The 18,939-nt window shown below is 40.7% G+C and overlaps 1 protein-coding gene across 1 annotated transcript in view; it reads right to left on the bottom strand.

Annotated features, from left to right (window-relative positions):
- LOC124615378 (eIF-2-alpha kinase activator GCN1) overlaps positions 1-18,939 on the bottom strand; it is a 283,362-nt gene that overhangs the window by 100,940 nt on the left and 163,483 nt on the right. The window contains exons 20-23 of the mRNA XM_047143206.1: positions 8,996-9,229; positions 8,568-8,762; positions 8,234-8,480; positions 5,676-5,912 (exon numbers count right to left, since the gene is read on the bottom strand). Of these exons, the coding sequence (XP_046999162.1) occupies positions 5,676-5,912; positions 8,234-8,480; positions 8,568-8,762; positions 8,996-9,229 (913 nt within the window). The remainder of the gene's footprint in view (positions 1-5,675; positions 5,913-8,233; positions 8,481-8,567; positions 8,763-8,995; positions 9,230-18,939) is intronic.

Raw genomic sequence — 18,939 nt, 5'->3', positions numbered from 1 at the left:
AGGGTAGCCATGGAGAAGCGAGGCAGCAAGTAGTTGTGCTTGAGAATCAGAAGCCGTCTCCAAAAGCAAAGGGCCATTCCAGAAATGAGAACAGTATTTCACAGGGCCAGCGATGGCATCAACACCTTTCTGAATAATAAACGGATTGACCATGGCGAAGGACTAACCGTCTTCAGTATGGGATACCACACAGAACTGTGGTGCAGTGGGAAGGATCTCCGAATCAGTAGCCTCATTACATTTACGTTTCATTGACATTGATGGAGAGAATGATTGACTCATCACAAGGAAATCCCCCATGATTGTCAGAGTCTCCAATGGCGTGCTCCTTCCAACTGAGGGCCCCCTTCACAAGGGGGGCACACCCTCCTTAGGTGATTGTTCACACCTCAGGTCACACCTCCCTAACATCTGACAGAGAGACCAATGGGCAATTTGGGAAATAAAGAAAGGAAAAGGGGGCCAAAAAGAAAGTTGACACTGTTCACAGCAGGTCAGTGACAGAATGCAGAACATTCCCAATAATACCCCAGACATGTTACCCAAGGGAGGGGAAAAAGAATAGCAAGAGGATAGACACACAGCACAGAAGAGAAAAAGTGCTGCATAGGCTGGGGTCCTGTGGTAGCCAAGCACGAACTTGCCAAAGAGTGGTGAGCCCCCTGGTGTGTGTGTGTGTGTGTGTGTGTGTGTGTGTGTGTGTGTGTGTGTGTGTGTGGCAAGCTCCTTATGGAGGACAATCTTACTTTTTATAACCAAAGGACACACATGGATCACACAGCTCTTCAAACAAAGTGAAGTACAGTGGAAGATTTTGTTAAACTGTGTTATGAAAAAATATAAAATAAACACCAGACAAACTGACTGCACACAGCTTTACAGCAACAGTGCAACCTGCATACCTGCATTTGATACAAGATAAAATTATAATAAACTAAGCTTTTCTGAAAATTATGCATTTATAGTGCAAGCTGCTATTCAAGGATATCATTGGGACAACTGCCAAGCAACTCTCCAACCATTTGTGATTTACTATAGAGATCCATCAGGTGGTGTGTCTGCTATGAACTTGTGTGTTTTCAGTGACTGCTTAATTCATTATGCCACTGCAGTTCATGCTCACATCCACACTCTCGTGGCATATGTTAAAAACAAGCTGCCTCACTTAAATTTGCAAAACACTTCAGTGATGGGGCAGTCAGCCAGTACAAAATTTGTAAAAATCTCAAAAACTTATGCATGCATTACCATGATTTTCAGAATCATGCAAAATGGAATTTTTTTGCAGTAAGTCATGGTAAAAATGTATGCAACGGTATCGGTGCTACCATTAAGTACATGGCAGCACAAGCTAGTCTGTAGCACCCTACAGAATGCCATGTTCCAACACTTCTTCAATTATTTACCTGGGTACAGAACAATATCTCCTGCATACAGTCATTTTGTGTTTCAAAGATGAGGTGAAATCTGCTGAAGAGTTGCTAAATTGCAGACTGGAACACATTAAAACTACTGCAGGCACATTGAGCCAACATCACTTTTCTCCGGTGGACTCTGACAATGCACAGATGAGCAGACTGTCTGATTATCATTATAGGTTCATTCACAACATGTGTCTTCATAGTATGTCTGGCACTGTATTCAGAAGCAAAAGTGTTGCTATTTATGATTACAAATGGTACTTAGGATGTGTCGCAGACTACAGTGAAGCGGAAAGTGAGGTATTAGTGGACTTCATGGCATCAGGGGGACACGCAAGATCATTTCACAGGCCACACTTGAGAGACGTGTTGGATTCCTTTTGAACATATTCTTATGATGGTTACAGTGCCTACTACTGTGTCAGAAAGAGAGTACATATTGCCACTCAAAGAACAGACTGTCTAGTTACAGGATGGGAAAATATTTGCTCTAGTCACTAGCGACTGGTTTTTGTCATTAAACATTAATGACAGTTTGTGTTAATCTACCTATACGTTGTTGCTTAGTGATTATAGTGATTACACCGGGCAGAAGAGTTTATGACCTTTTTTTTTTTTTTTTTTTCTTTCAAAACTGTGTTCTGCAACAGTGGTCACGTCTTAAATATATCTCTGTCAGCTTTCATTGTACACAAGTGTCGTGCAATAACACATTAAAATTTTGAGACACATTACATTGGGGCAGAAAAGATTTCAGCTCGTGGCCATGCTCAGGTACGAGTGCCACAGCACTCAGCACTCATTTCTCCCATTGCCATGCCATGCTCTCTTGGCTTGAAGAGGGGGAAGAGGGGAAAACTTTGAATGCACCACATTTAAATGGCATTGCAGTCACACTGCATACGGGTTGTTTATGTATTTCACATTTCTCAGCAACACTGGTCCTGCACAAAACAGTTTTTCAATATTATTTTATTATTTTTGATTTGCTGAAGACATAATATAATTTTCATCTGTCACAAACTACCGGCATTCAGACAGACGCACACAGTTCACAGATTTTCACACTCAAGTGGCCACGTAATAATGGTGATTTATTTAGTTTCATAATAAGAAAACATCTCTCACACAAATATATTGATTGAAATATTGTAGCACCTTTGCAACCTCATTATGGAGACGTGAACACACTAACTGAAGAACACAATGTAGAAGTCCTGGACAGTTTTAATGCAAACAGATTTATCAGTAAAATGGAAACTATCATGCAGGTCAATCTGTTACATCTGCATATGCACAGGGCGCTTTCAACTGAAACACCAAACGATCTCTCAGATAGGTCGAAAATAGATGTAAGATTGATAGTGTCCTCAAAACACTTTAGAGACTATCCTTGTAATTCTTTCAAGGCCACAATGAATTCTTCAAATCTCGTGTTTTCCTTAACAGTACTGAGTTTAGGGACTGGACCGTGTTTGTCAGTATGTGTCCATTCCTTAATGCTATCTTCTTTTTAACTGTATCCCCATAAAATCAGAAGGAAGCAGTTGTTAATCTGGGAATGTCTTACTGTGTTCAGTGTGCAGTCAAGTCCATTTAGAATGTGAGGTCCGCAATCCATTCCAGATTTTCTACTTGTCATTCCTCCACTTTTTTTTCCTTTATAAATACAACAATTGTGAGTTTTGAACTGAAAAATCATTCTGAGCACATCTCTTGACTTAACCAGCATACTTTGCAGTAATATATAAAGTCTCCACACTCTTCGTTCAGTTACACTGAAAACTGATGGAATTAGCAGTGGAATAATGCACGTGACCTCATAAATTTTACTGTTTATACCAACAATTTCTCCACGTGCAGCATTTTTGCTAATTTAGTACAAAGTGCTTCTTGATGTACTGAACAATGAATCTTATCCGTCGAAGATCGTAATTTTTTGCTTTTTCATTATCAACTTCTTTAAATTCTTTTTCCATGGTATTGCAATATTGTTTCACACTAAATTTATAGCACCCATCATTGACATGACAGCGTAATAGATGTTGATAAGTCTCATCTATATTCATTTTTAAACACTTGTGATGACAAACCGCTATACTGTCTCCTTTTGTGCAAATATATGCTGATTCCTGTGAACATCTTTCATACTACGGAAAAATAGTGAACAGTAAAACCCCGCTGTTACCACAATTCTGAATTGAAGAGCCAAATGAAAAATAACACATCACATAACTAAATGAAATGTCGCACTATACAGGGCCCTTCCCAAAAGTTACGAGTAGAGCTTAGACAGGCCAGGCCATGGCCTGCACGCATGAAGTTTGGCACGCTGTGAATGAGACTGTATTACATTGTTGTCTACTTATGCAGTGTATGAAATATGGCTTGGATATCACTTGTCCCTTTTGTGCCGCCACACTTTGAAAACCCACATTTTCCTAGTGATTTTTCATTTTTTATTTGTTTATTTATTTTTTTTATTTTCCTGTGATTGTGACTCAGTATGTGTGAATGATGTGTCGATTGTGTGTTTAGTACACATCAGGCAGACTATAAAAACATTATTCCTTTGCTGAATGAAATATATCTGGCTTGGCGGTCACTTGCAATATGACTCTCTCATATGTATCTCTTAACATGTTACAATTTTTTTAATCACGTTTTTGACATTTTTTAATTTTCCCTGTGAAACACGTTATTGGTGTTTTGACACATTGAGTGTGTTCCCTAAGTGGATATCACTAGGTAGTAAAAGTTTCACTGGACTGTGAAGAATAATTTCTGAGTTATCAAGTCCTGAACTTGCCTCTGAAGATTGACTGCCAAGTACGCATTGCATTTTCTGGGTCACACCACCTTCTTTCGCAAGCTGTAATTCTGGAAATAATTCTAAGGGAACCTTATGCTTTGTATATGAGTGTTCCACACATGGTAACATTGCCGTGCTAAAATTCAGCCAAATCTTAGATTATGAGCTGAAGCCCTCGGTTGAACTGACATAGAATGACTCAACAGAACTAACCCCATATGACATTATGGAATGAAAGTAAGTGAAGTATGACACACACACACAGACACACACACACACACACACACACACACACACACACACACACACAAGTGAAGTATAACACACACACACACATATATCCATCCGCACATACACAGACACAAGCAGACATTTTTAAAGGCAAAGAGTATCTTGTGTCTGTGTATGTGCGGATGGATATGTGTGTGTGTGCGCGAGTGTATACCCCTTCTTCCCCCCTAAGGTAAGTCTTTCCGCTCCCGGGATTGGAATGACTCCTTACCCTCTTCCTTAAAACCCAGATCCTTTCGTCTTTCCCTCTCCTTCCCTCTTTCCTGATGAGGCAACAGTTTGTTGCGAAAGCTTGAATTTCATGTATATGTTTGTGTTGGTTGTGTGTCTACAAAAAACTAATAATAAAAAAAATTGCATGGCGCGAGATTCGAACCGGCGACCTTCGAATTACGAACCCGAGCGCTTACCGCTGCGCCACGGCGCTGTAGAAAATTGTTATTCGTAGGGAGTATTTCACCGCAACGGTTTCTTTTAACTGTCGATTTTCTCGACAACGGCTGAGAAGTGCATCTTGGTGCTTTGCCACATTACACCTCTGGCCACGAGCTTTTATTATGCGCAGTATGAATCGAATCTGAATTTCACAATTGGCGGCCTCCCCTTGTTAGTATGGACCAAAGCACAGATTACACGAACAAGTGGTCGTTCATTGAGGAAAACTGAAGCTATATATGACAATACTCTTGTTTTGCAAAAGGCTCAGAAATACCCCTGCACTTCATAGTTTTGTGATTTCACAACTGTTCACTTTTTTTATATATATAAATGACTTGCAATGACAGAAACATTATACAATTATTTTTGAATATCAATTACTTTTCAGAAAATAATAAACTCAACGAAAGGTATAACAAATAAATATACATAAAACCCTCAGGAAGGAAACTAAAAGGAATTATACTCCAAGATATTCCTACATGACATATCTTTACTGGATTTCATCACTCACGCTGCAGAACTGAGGGAAACAGTCTTGTACATGGAAAACAAATAGTATCTCATTATTTATTATTTACAATATGCTACATCTCTAAAAATATGTTCATAAATTTTCATTGATAATAATGTTTGATGTATAATGTATTAAAAAAATTTCAAAAGATGAAACTGTATCCAGTAGTAAATCACGAAAAAGACCACCAACACACCTGTCTTTGTTCTCCAAGAATCTTCCTCCAATGCTGCTAGGAGAGATGGAAGCACTAATTTCACACCATGAGCTGACAGTTTACTCATTACAACTCTAGCTGTGTCATCAGTCGCATCACGTACATATTGACTCCCATCGCCAAAACACAGCAAAAGATGGGGCAAGACATGAACAATGTATGGCTCAAATAAGCGCCCAAGCATCTGGCACAGCATTTCAAAAGCAAACAGAGCACCTGAAAGTAACAGATAGATTTAATCTCTACATTCCTTTAAAAAAAAAAACAACTACTCTTCAAAGAGTTTTGTCATGTGAGAGTCTCTACTTTCAAAAATATACAATGGTCCTCTGGTAAAAAAGGTGTAAATACATTTCTGTCCGTGCCATTTTAAAGCAAATTTCCATTGAAAGTGGTAATAAAAACAGATAGTAAGCAAGCAAACAGAAATATACCCATATGGCAAGAGAACAGAAAATATAGATATTCTGACAGGTATCTCATAATTCGCACTTTTAAATTCATATAACTTTCTGTGTTGTTACACTAAAAGATTCTTTATTCATTAAATTACCTTATTCTTTGGTTATCCTCCCTTGCATACCTTTAAACTGAGCTACTGTCACACTACTATGAAATCACAGATATATAAGTTTCTATCAATTCTGTAAAATGACTAATAAATTAAAAAAATCAACAAAGAAAGGAGATTTAGGCTTCCTTGTATAGGGGAAGGGTAAGGAAAGAAGTCAGCTGTGCCCTTCCTTATCCTTCCCCTATCCACGGAAGGCTTATTGGCGGGGCTTTTTTTGAAGGTATCTCTGCAGCATTCATCTTAACCAATTGTAGTGAAATCATAGAAAACCTAAATCAGGATAATCAGTTGGGGATTTGAAGCCCACACCTCCTCTTTGTGAGTCCAGTATGCTAAGTGCTGTACCACCTGTTGTGTTACTAAATTCAGTTTCACAGGGCACATGTACAGTGAAGTAAGCAAATGACAAAGTCAAGATACTAACCACTTCTCACTTTGCTGGTTACTTTGGTTATTTTAAGCAACAACAGAGTAACATTATTTCTTTTAAAATTATTGTAAGTTAATGCAATGTTCCTCCCAGTCATATAAAAAATACATTTGGGAGGTAGTACGAGAGTTACCAATGAAGTTCTGAGAGTATTGTTGCCTACTGCAACGTTTCTTTTTTTTTTTTTAAGAAGAAGAAGACGAAGAAGAAGAAGAAGTAGTCCTCAACAGCATTCTTTGTGATTCAGCCGTGCAAATGCCAACATTACTGGCTTATTGCTATTATTATAAGGGCTTACTATTGTTGTTCTATAGTGAAATTAAAATTAGTTGTGAGTTTTGATGTTTAACATACAGAATGAGGAAACATGCATCAGTAAAGTTTTATCAGGTTTGGTGTTTTACTATGTGAAAGACAAACAGGAACATTTTTGTGATGAGTGATGCAAATAAAAGAGTTTCAGCTCTCAACTGAGACAATTCTAAATCATTTGTAACATTGGAACATGGAATTATCACTTTGATCCAAAGAATAAGTGTGAATCAACAGAGTGAGATATTTTAATGAAAAATAATCAATAAAAGAACCAAAAATACATGGTGGTAAACGAAAAATACATGGTGGTAGTTTTTCGTTTCATGGGAGGATCAAAGGACTGTGAATACTTGGAGTACAGAAAATTATGATCAGGGTTTCTGATATACTGCTAGAAAGTTGATTACAACGGGAATGTTGATCACCTCACTACAGCATGACAGAACATTTCTACAATTCTTGGAATTGATAGAGATCATATTTATTGCACAGTCTTCCTATGGTCCAAAATTAGCTTTGTACGAGGTTTTTCTTTACCGAGCAGTAAAAAGGCACAAATATGGATTTCTATGCCACACGAGGCTGTTTAAGTCAATTGTAACGATCTGGCAAAACATGTGGATGACTACTTACTAGCCATTTATATACACTCTCATATTTCTTAATGTCTTTGTTCCTACATGTAGAATATTCAGTCATCATGCATCATGAACGGAGACTGGAAGTACAAATCAATTTCAATTTTTCAACACAATGAGTCATCTTACTTATGAATAATCTGTTAAGTTAGGTGAGTACTAGCAATGATATGTTAACATCTTTTCTCAGTTCAAGATTCAATCCAGGATTTCTGCATTTAAGTGCTGTGCTCTACCTACCAAAGTATAAAAAGAATTTTTGCAGACTCCCTCAATACTTATCTGATGCTACATCTTTACAAATGAATACTGCTCTTTTTCTCCAAACCACAAACACTAGAACAGTGGGATATAAGATACAACACACAGGACCTGACCACAAACAAGGTGTCATTCCTAGCATCAAATTTCATTTGAATGCCACTAACAAATATATTTCCAAGATAAAAATACATTAAAAACAAAATATAGATTTTGTAATACTTATGAGTACTGAAAACAGTTAACTCATTCATTACATACAAAACATCTGTCTATTCATTTTAAAGACTATTAAAATTTGATGAACAATATCACTTACCTTCTCTGTGGCGGAAATTCTTTTTATTTTGAATTGCTGTTGTAAGAGTGTTCATAATATCCAGCTGCTTCAGTGCAAGGATACCCATTCCCTTCACTAAGCCAGCCAAGCCGTATGCTGCACCTTTCCTTTCACCATAATTTTCTGATTCTAAAAGCTGATGGAGTAATTTTTGAACCAATAATGGTGCATCATCTTTTACAGCAGGGACTAATGGGGGGAGACAATTGGCAACTGCTTCTTGTACCTACAGCCAAAGAGAATAAAGATCACTCATATTCATACTTAAAAATATCAAATACCATTCTGACATAAAACTAACATGAGAACTGACCTGCTGTGATGGGGTGGACAAAGCATCAATAAGTTTCCCAACAATAGGTTTAACTTTCCTATCATCCTTCTCCAAATGTCGTGCTAAGGAACCCATCAAAATCACAACTGACTGGCGTACAGCATCAAAACTGCCAGAATCTGGAGCCTTATCCAAAAAGTCTTCAAAAACTGGCAGAAGACTGTTTACAGTTTCCTGAAAATATAGAGTTCAGCTATTATTACAAATTTAGTTACCAGTATTGATGTTTAGCTTATTTTATCTTCTTGAGTTGCACCATATGTAATAATATTGATATTTTAGTGAAAATAAGTTTTATCTATTGCAGACTAATTGAAATTGAGAACTCTAGAAAAATAACTTGGTGCTAGATACTCAATAAAGAATTGCTTATATTTATTTGTATTTGTTCAATAGCACCGACTCACTTTTCCATGCAAGTCCACTGCTGCCAAAGCTGCAGCAAGCATATTCTTGCGCACTTCTGGGCTTCTGTCACCCAAACCCGTTGACACAAAGAATGTAATAAGACTTGAAACTGATGTAGGTTTCAACAGGGGAGCAATTTGTGCCAGCGCTAAAGCCACTCCACTTCTTGGTTCCCAAGTGTCAACAGGCTGCTCAATGACTCGACCAAAACTATCCAATTTTGGAGGGAGAATCTTGAAAAAACAATAATTTCTGAGTGTTACATTCAGTAATATGAAACATGAAATATGTGACTAGTTTAGCCTAGAAATAGGTGCATTCACAGGCATGGGGAAACAGAATCTTATGCTGCTTAATTTCATCATAAGACCCATTACCAATACAATCACAGTTTCAAGGGAAATGCAGGTATCTGAAAGTAAACTAAAACATACAGTAATTAAAAAGCACTTTAACCCTTTCACTGCTATACATGAGTTTTTTTCCATTCCATGCCAAGGCTGCTTTTGTTACGGCTGGACTGCTCACCAAATGATGGTGACTGCTGAGAGATGGCATTCCGACTGATATACTTATCACCTGATTTTTCGAAAACTATTAGGTGAAAAAACTTTATTTTTGCGAATCTTCCAGTCTGAGATCTGCACTCTATAAAGAAATGAATTTCCTTTTGTTTGCGACATAGCTACCGTGCTGTGTCAAATAAGTAAAACATTGCATGAAATTTTAAAGATTTTATAGAGATAAAAATGCACTGCATGAACTTTGCGTGTGGTTGATTTATACATTACAGTGAATGAAATGTACACAAGATATCAAAATTATAGTTAAAACTGAGAGCAGAATGATATATAATTTTTTTTGTCAAGTTACTGGGTTTTATATCTAAAGATTAATGGTGCGTGACGCGTCCATTCATGTACTTCCGTATTATGAATCAAGTGGTCATAACAATCGTCATATCTCATAAATGATTCAAGACATCAAAATGAGGTTTTCTGGAAATAATAGCACACCACGTATGTTGTATGATAAATAGCTGAAATTTTTTTATTCACCAAGACAGGGAAATAATTCATCCACAGCAGTAAGAGGTAGGGAACTGGGGACACATTCATTTGTCCATAGCAGTGTAGGAAAATCCAAGTGACGCATATACACGTTCACAACACCTGGGGAACAGCATACATGTGTATATATGTCCACAGCAGCAAAAAGCTTAATTTAACAAGACATGAATATACTGTGGTAGATCATTTCTTGCAGTAATATATTGGCATTAATTGTAAAGGAGAAGCAGCATATGATAAAAGAATGGTAACACTTTACAGAAAACAATCACCTCAGTGACACACTACTAGCAGCAATACTGCGTGGCAAATTCTTTACTACTTTACAAAATTGTTGAGCTTTCACAACCCTTGTGGCTGTATTGCTGTTGGCTTTCGTCTTAGGGTCCAATACAAAAACTAACAGACAATACATTTTTAAGGCTTCATTTGATACCACACTAAAAGGGTCACAGGTAATTCAAACATCAGAGTGTTTCTTGCATGACGCAAGTCAAAAACTTTTCTGAACACTTGGATGTACATGACACAATGGAAGCAACACCAAATGAAGGATTGCAGTTAGGAGAAGTGGGATTAGAATCAATGCAAATACCTGTTCTTGAGGTAAAAGCCATTCCATATGTAGTAACAGCATTAAATGCAACATTTAAGTGGTTGTGTCTGTAACTACTCAGACACGATCAAGGAATTGCAGGGTACCTGCCAATGGTGAAAGAGTGGGTATCTAACCTTGTCTCACATGTAAAACAAAGTAGGCAACTTTTACTTAAAGTTTCAGTGGTCTAGAATTGTAGCAAACTGATACATGTTTATGAATACAATGTTCACTTCTCTAATTGCACTGTGATTAAACTGCATAGAAAACTGTGTATCACACATCCCCTGAAATGACAGCAGTTATCATTTTTTTTATAATTTTCAGAAAGGAGAGCAGAGCTAGGATTAGGTCTGACAATGCCTATGAGGATCAAGCTAAAGCCTCAACATCTACAGTCAGAAGCAATGACTGACAGCGCATGGCAAAAAAGCCACTGTCAGGCAAGTTCTGAGTAACCGATTGAAGAGTATGTGACTGTGTGGTTAAATTAAAATTGTTCAGGATATACTGCCACATCATGACACAAAATATGTAGTTCCAATGGCCTACAGCAGCATGTAGACTGCTTTTCCTGGGGGAGGGGGGGTATTTCAATATACAGGAAAATTCAAAATGAATATCATTATCACTAGGTGTTTATGCAGGCAAAGGGAAAAAATTCCAGATTTCCCTGTTAAATGCACACTTCTTCCTGGGTGAAATACACTATACCCCGGGCTAAAGTGTTTTAATGTGTTAAGTGACAAATACTTTCCATCAGAGCTGTAAAACCTATCAACCCCCTGAATGGTGAAGGTTTTATACACCAGCATAGAACTTATCAGCATTTTAGGAAATGAAAACCAGCAAAAAACAGAGTGTTTTGCAAAGACCTTTGATGCTCAGCAACAGGTACACAGCATATTTTCCTATAATGAAAGTATAAATACAAATTCCTCCAAATACAGCACAGCAGCTTCCAAAGCACTGAAATCAAGATTGTGTTGGTGATGCACTTATGTCAGCCAATCATAGCTCACGTCATGGGATCTTGGCAGCCAATGACAGCAGATATTCAGAGAGGACATGGGATGTAGTCAGCTAATAGCAACACCACTGTTAAATAGTGCAAACACACACATATAAAAAATTAATGGTTTAAATTAATATAAACACAGTATAATTACACGAAAACCTAAGCTTTCACACACAATATGGGTCATCAAAATTTTCTTTCTGTTTCCTTCCGGAGGTGCGGTTAGGTAGGATCCTAAGAGCACAGCTTAAAATGCAGTAACTGTATATATCTGACAAGAACAGATTTTACTTCTGTGCACCGATCATTTCGGTGGTTACCCGGATGAATGCATGTTCATCGAGTGCTTCAACTTCATAGAAAAGCCAATTATGTGTGAAACTGCTCAAGAACACACCTGCACTACTTTTACAGATAATTATACTTTTTGCTGTAGTTATTGCATACTTCGTAATCTATGAAAGAACTAAAAAAATTATGGCATTCCACGCCCCACATCCTGTCTAGCACACAACCACGATATAGGCTGCTAATGGCTACAGAAGATGGGACTGGAGGTATCCAATGGTGAGCACAGCACAAAGTTATGGAGCACAGATGAACTGTTTAGTCAAAGATTAACTCACAATAGTGCTGAAGTACTAGTGGTCTTGATACACAGCAGAGCAATGGTAATGACACACAAAGTAAACATTGCACAAAACAACAGTCGTGAAAGTTGCCATTTTATCAGAAAGGAACCCATGGAATTTTGCAGAGTGGGGAAGAAGTGGCAGATGAACTATTAGCATTTCTGCAAGGTGAGTCAATGGAATGTGTGACGTTGGATACGCTTGACTGTGCAGACAATGCACATGATTAGTACAATGATGATGTGCTTAACATGTGAAAGTGATATTGAAACGAGTGTCAAGCTACATTGTTCATCATCGTTGTCAGGCAGTAAACCACCAATCCGGTTTCCAATTGGTTGGTTAGTTGGTTTGTTGGGAGTGAAAGGGATTAAACAGCAAGGTCATCTGTCCCTTCATCCATTAAGTGGCAAACCAGGAGTGGTTGTCATAGGAGGAGGCAAAAGGCAAATCCTGGAATGCCCAAATGCAAATTAAAAAAGCCCACAAAACCAGAAAAAAGACAGCACAGACAAGTCATTAAAAGATCAGTCAAGACAATGCATTAAAACCAAGAAATGAAAAAGAATAAAAAGGTGTGAAGGATAGAGGCCAGGCTGGGCCATCCAGCAAGGGCCGCCAAGGTTCCTGGGGTGGGGGTGGGGAGGGTGGGGGGGAGCAGGGGAGGGGGAGGGGAGGGAGTGAGAGCAAGAGAGGTGTGCCTCACCAACACCTTAAGCAGTTGGTGAGTCCAAAACACCCTACCCTACAGGGATGAAAAGGAACCACCACCATGGGCAAAATATAACGCCAGGGCAGTCGCGTTGCCATCATCTGTTAGCACCAGAGGTAGCGTGTCAGGAGGAAGATTAAGATGTCACCTCAAAGCAGCCAAATTAGGGCAGTCGATGAGTAACTGGGCTACCATCAGGTGGGCTCCGCATCGACAGTGAGGGGGATCCTCACGCTGAAGAATCCGGCCGTGGGTCAGCCGAGTGTTGTCCATGCAGAGTTAACAGAGGATGATGCATTCCTTGTGAGAAGCATGCAGGGAAAACTGCCACGTAGTTGTGGTCTCCTTAATTGTCCTCAGTTTGGGGAGATCAGACAGACCATTCTGAGTTCCAGGCTTTCAGCAATCGACAGCATATAAATGATCAAAGGTCCAGTTATGGACCCCCATTTCCAGAATCAGCAGTCTGGTGGCCAGCTTGGCCAACTATTCAGCTCATTTATTTCCAGAAATCCCAACATGACTGGGGGTCCAAACGAAAATGACTTGTCATCCAGCTTGATGGAAGTCAGAGACAAGATCGTGGATAGCTATACCCACTGAGTGAGGAGAAGGCACTGGTCTATAATCTGAAGGCTGCTAAGGGAGTCATTACAGATTAGGATACTGTTTCCAGTGAAAGAATGAGCATGGCTTTAATGGCCATCAATTCAGCGGTAAAGACACTGTAGCTGTCTGACAAAGTAGAGTTCACTGCACCATGCATGTGTGCGTGCAAAGCTCGTTTGTCCATCGACTGTTGAGACGTCAGCGAATACCAGTTCTGAATCCGAATACTTTTTAAGGATGGCCAGAACAGGTGATGAAAAATCTTGAGGTCAGTGGAATCTTTTGGACCAAAGGATACTTAAGAGACAAAACCGAGGTTGGGGCAATCACAGTCAGCATTATGGAGAAACCATCTGGGCAGACATCCAGGGGAGCAATGCTGAGAGAGGGGCAGGGAGATCGGGAAGTGGTGACTACCACACAGGTCATTGTGGACTCCCCAGTGGATAGATGGTAGAAGACCAGAGCTGAAAAAGGAAATATCAGTGGGGGGGGGGGGGGGGAAAGTTTCGTGTGCCACACTGAAGTATGTGGGAGCACCAAAGTTCAAGAGGCAAAGGTCAAGCTGTGCCAATAAAGTTTCAATATCTTTACTATGGCCATTGATCATCGTTCCACCCCACAAATGGTTATGGGAGTTGAAGTCGCCCAAGACTAGGAAAGGAGATGGGAGCTGACTGAGTAATGCAGACAGTACAGCCTAGGATACGACATCATCGGGAGGGAGAGAAACATTACAGATGGTAAAATCCTGATTTGCTCTTATCTGAACAGCCACAGCCTCCAAATGTGTATCAAGGGGGCACAGGGTAGAGAAAAATTGTGTCACGAAATTTTAACCCTGGATAGCTGATGCCAGTAGCAACCAAAATTACTAATGTTAAGTAGATTGACAATGCACAATTTTTACACTACAGAAACTTGGTGCCATGTGCTCCCATTGGCTGCAGGATTGCTCTGTTGCTGGATGCTCTGGGCAACGCATGACTGCAAATGCTTTGCCTGCTGGGGATTGCTATGTATGCAAGATGGCTCGCACGCTCGGCGATAGCATGCCAGCCTTCCAGTCTGGGGGCGAATCCGCCGGCGTCCCGATACATCAATTGTAGTTTCATGATAAGAAGTACCAGGAACAAGGACATCGTTTACTTAAAGCAGTTGCTTGAACTGGCAACCCTCTGACATGACACAAGCTTGGTAATGTCGAATGGTGATCTGCCGAATTGTTTCTAGAATTCCTGGCATTGCCCTGATGTAATATGCGGCATGTTAAATGCGATCCATTAATTCCTCTTCATTTCTAGGTGGTTTTGCATCTGGGTGGGTGAACTAGGACCTTGAAGAAACCCCACAGGAAAAAGTCTGATGGTGTGAGTTCTGGTGATCCTATGAGCACCTCTGCCAATTACCCATCCGTTGAGTTCACTTAAATATCCGTGCACAGCAGGACTGTTATGTGAGGATGCCCCATCCTGCTGCAACTACATGCGTAGCCGTATGTCCAGGTGAACGTCTTCCAGCAGGCCGGGTAGAGTTTCTTGCAAAAAGTGAAGGTAATTTGCTCTAATAAGTCGATGAGGGACCCTCATGCCACATCCAACTGCTCGAGTACTTATTGTAGGTGCTTCCTCAAAGCGCTCTAGAACTGTCTCTTCAAATCCAGCATTTCATCATGTTTGAGGTCTTCCAGCATCACCATGATATCCCTCTAACAAGCCTGTTTCGCCAAGTCACCGGTGAATTGCTAGAAGCAGTTGCGGGTATGGGTGGCATCTTGCATTACAGCAGGGGGCAGTGCATTACAGCAGGGGACAGTGCATTACAGCAGGGGAGTAACATCCACTGTGGTTCCATAAGATCATCATGCTGAGGGTGCCCTGGTTAGGTGTGTAGGTGCCAGGATTAAAAGTCATGCCCCAGGATCACTGTCTGTCACTGGTGGGGTGGATCACCATTATCTAACACCAGTTTGGAGTGACTGCGTGGGGTAATCTGGTGCCTCAGTGGTCACCGCAGTTGCCTTCAATAAGAATTTCTTCTTCTTCTTCTTCACTTTCACAACTTCTGGCAGTCGATATTCTTGTGAGGATTATCTGCAGTGCATGTAGGAAGAGAAGAAGATCAGGCAGCACTAAGACCCAGAATCTGTGGTTCCTTCAGCCATGGGTTGGTATCATGTGTCTCGTCTGTGAATTTCAAGGAAGGTGGTTCACCAGGAGGGAGCCCTGTCACTGACAGACACTGAAAGAAGGGAGCTGCTTCTTGTCAGGTGGAGAGATTGGTTTCTGAAGATGGTGCCACAGGAAACACAGTTTTGGGCAACTGTTGGTTATGGAACAGAGTTGAGTGACATGGGAGAGCAGGCATCTGACAGATTGTCACTGTGTAATTATCCAGAAGCCACTGTCGTCTAACCCTTAGTGGTGGGACACCAGCTTCCACCAGGAGACTGTCAATAGGGTTCATACAGAAGGCCCCCATTGCCAATTGCATGCCAGTGTGATGAACAGGATGCAGCAAGCTCAGTGCAGACGATGCTGCTGACCCATAGACAACATGTCCATAGTCTAAGCAGGATAAAAATCAGCACTTTGTAAAATTTCAGAAGAGCCATGTGGTCCATGTCCCACAAGGACTTACTAAGAAAATGGAGAGTTTTAGCTTCTTCATGTACGTTGCCTCGAGCCGGCGGCAATGGGGCATTCAAGTTAGTTTGTTGTCAAGTAAAACCAAAGAATTGAAAAGTTTCAATGACTCCAAGTAACTGGTCACCAAAATAAATTTCTGGATGTAGGTGCACAATCTAGAGTTGGCAAAAATGCACAACTCGCGATTTTGCAGGAGAAAATTGACAGCCGTGATTCAGACTGCCCTGTCGTGTACTCTCGAGGTACCCTCTGAGGTTGGTGCTTAGTGGTGCACCCTGATGCGGAGGCATAGTACAGGCAAAGATCATCCACTTACAGTGATGCAGAGACCGTAGCCCACTGCATTTATGATACCATTGATGGCAATAGAGAACAGTGTTATGCTCAGAACTGATCACTGGGCCATTCCAGATTCCTGTATATAGTTGTTGGTGAAAGTCAAACCTATCTGTACCCAAAAAAGTCTGAGAGATAGGAAATTGTGGGTAAAAATGGATAAACTGCCCCAGAAACCCCACTCACGCAGTGCAGATAGTATGTGATGTTGCCAGGTGCTATCGAATGCCTTCTGTAGGTCAAAGACCACAGGAACCAGATGTTAGCGATGCGCAAAAGCATTGTGCACAGCACATTCCAGATAAACCAGATGATCTGTGGTGGACTGGAAAGCCCAAAAGCCTCTTTGAAATCATGATATATGCCCTCCAGCTTCAAGGCACCATACATTCTTATAGCTTACACAGCCATTTGTCAGAGAAACTGGTATCTTGTAACACTTTGTCGATATCCATTGCATGACTGGCTGCATTTTATTTTTTGTGTGCAGCCAGTGGCTGCTGGTCCTTGTCTTGAGACGTGGCTCCTTGACAGGTGTCCTCATCCCTGACGATACCAGAGGATGAGTAGGCATGTCTGATTGCTCCAATAGTGTGGGAACCGTCGGTGCTACATGGGTACAGCGCGTGGCAGCTGACAGTCCCTCCCCCAACTGTGGGGCACACACTGGAATACAACCAAGGCCAGGAGATGTCATGCGAGACTTTGCCATCGTGTGAGGTATGGACTGTGACACAACAGTCGCAAAACTTGATACCATGTCAGACAGATGAAGTCTTTCAAACATTTTCTTTGCATTTTGATAAGACAGGCAGTAACACATTTTATACTCTTGAGGTTCCTCTCCCTCTTAAATGAGAAAAGTGCAGTTCCAGATATGTGACACATTGAGGATGTTGATCACAACGGCTGCCGTCATGGGAAGCCCGTCCACATGTCTGACAGACAGCATCATTAAAACAGCGGCAGGACATGTGTCCAAACCTTTGGCAACTAAAACATCTCATCAGAGGAGGAATTTAAGACCTGACATCACACCTATAAACCATGACCTTAACGTTTCCAGGTACAATATTGGCATCAAAGGCCAGGATAAAAGCTCCAGTGTCTACTCTATTATCTTTGGGTCCCTTATGGATGCAGCAAACAAAATTAACTCCATGCCGCACCAGAAGAGTACACAGCTCTTCATCACTTCGTAGCATTAGGTCCCAATGGATGATAATGCACCAAATTCTACTGAGCTTGTTATGAGGAGAAATGGTGATAAGTATATCTCCTAGCTTTACACAGGCCTCAGGCACCTGTGATTGGTTGGTGTGCAATGTTTAGATCAGCAGAGATCCATTTCTCAGCTCTTCCATTGCTGCAACCTTCCCAAACCGATCTTCAATATTTTTAGTGAAAAACAGTGGGTTTATTGTAGCGAAAGATCTGCCGTCAGTTTGGGAACAAACCAAGAACTTGGCAAACTGTACATTTCTCCTTATCTGGCTCTCTTCTTAAGGCATGGTCAAACACGGAAATGCCATAGGACTGTAAACCTCTCTACTAAAAATCACTGTTTCTGACTGTTGAGACGGCCGTGTTGGCAAGGCCACCATTAAACTGCATCACTTTCATTGCGGAATCAGCAGTGATGTCCCTCCAATTGGAAGTTCTCCCTATGTGTGCCACCTTGCCAAGGCAAAGGCCACCACACACAGTCTGAATAGTGGAACCCTGAAGCTGATGGATACCAACTGCTCGATTGACATGGGGAGGTTACAGTTCAGGTATCAGCAGCGTGAGCATTCTCAGGTGGCTACCACCGAGAGTGTACATGACAATCCCACCACGATGGACTGGCTGCAGAGGTAGATCCAGATACATTTGATTAGTAGGTGCAACAATAACAGTGCACAGTTAATGCACCACAGTAAGACATCCTTCCCCAAATGGCCCACACTTCGGTAAAATTCGGAAAATGGATGTCAAACCTAAAATGGGTACCAGAATTTCAAAAGCCAAAAAATGTGAGGAAAAAAGTATTAAAAATGGTGAAAACCTTCAGAAGTTCAAAGTATAGTCAAAATACCAAGGAAAAACATGACCAAATAAAAAGGCTCCTATTAGTTGCCTCTCACAACAGGCAAGAAAAGGCTGCAGATCTATTCTAGCCCCCGACACTGCAGGGGTGGTCTGGAGTCCTGGTCCTACTTGTCAGCAGATGTAGAAGTTTGCATACAATAGTATGGCTGTAGGTTGCTGTTATGGAGAACATGCTTGACAGGGTAGATGGGCATGGAGAGCTGCAACAAACCAGTCTTTGGACTGAAGA

This window comes from Schistocerca americana, chromosome 1 (assembly GCF_021461395.2).
Source record: "Schistocerca americana isolate TAMUIC-IGC-003095 chromosome 1, iqSchAmer2.1, whole genome shotgun sequence".
Classification (NCBI taxonomy): Eukaryota; Metazoa; Arthropoda; class Insecta; order Orthoptera; family Acrididae; genus Schistocerca; species Schistocerca americana.
This window is presented reverse-complemented; position numbering and strand designations above follow the sequence as displayed.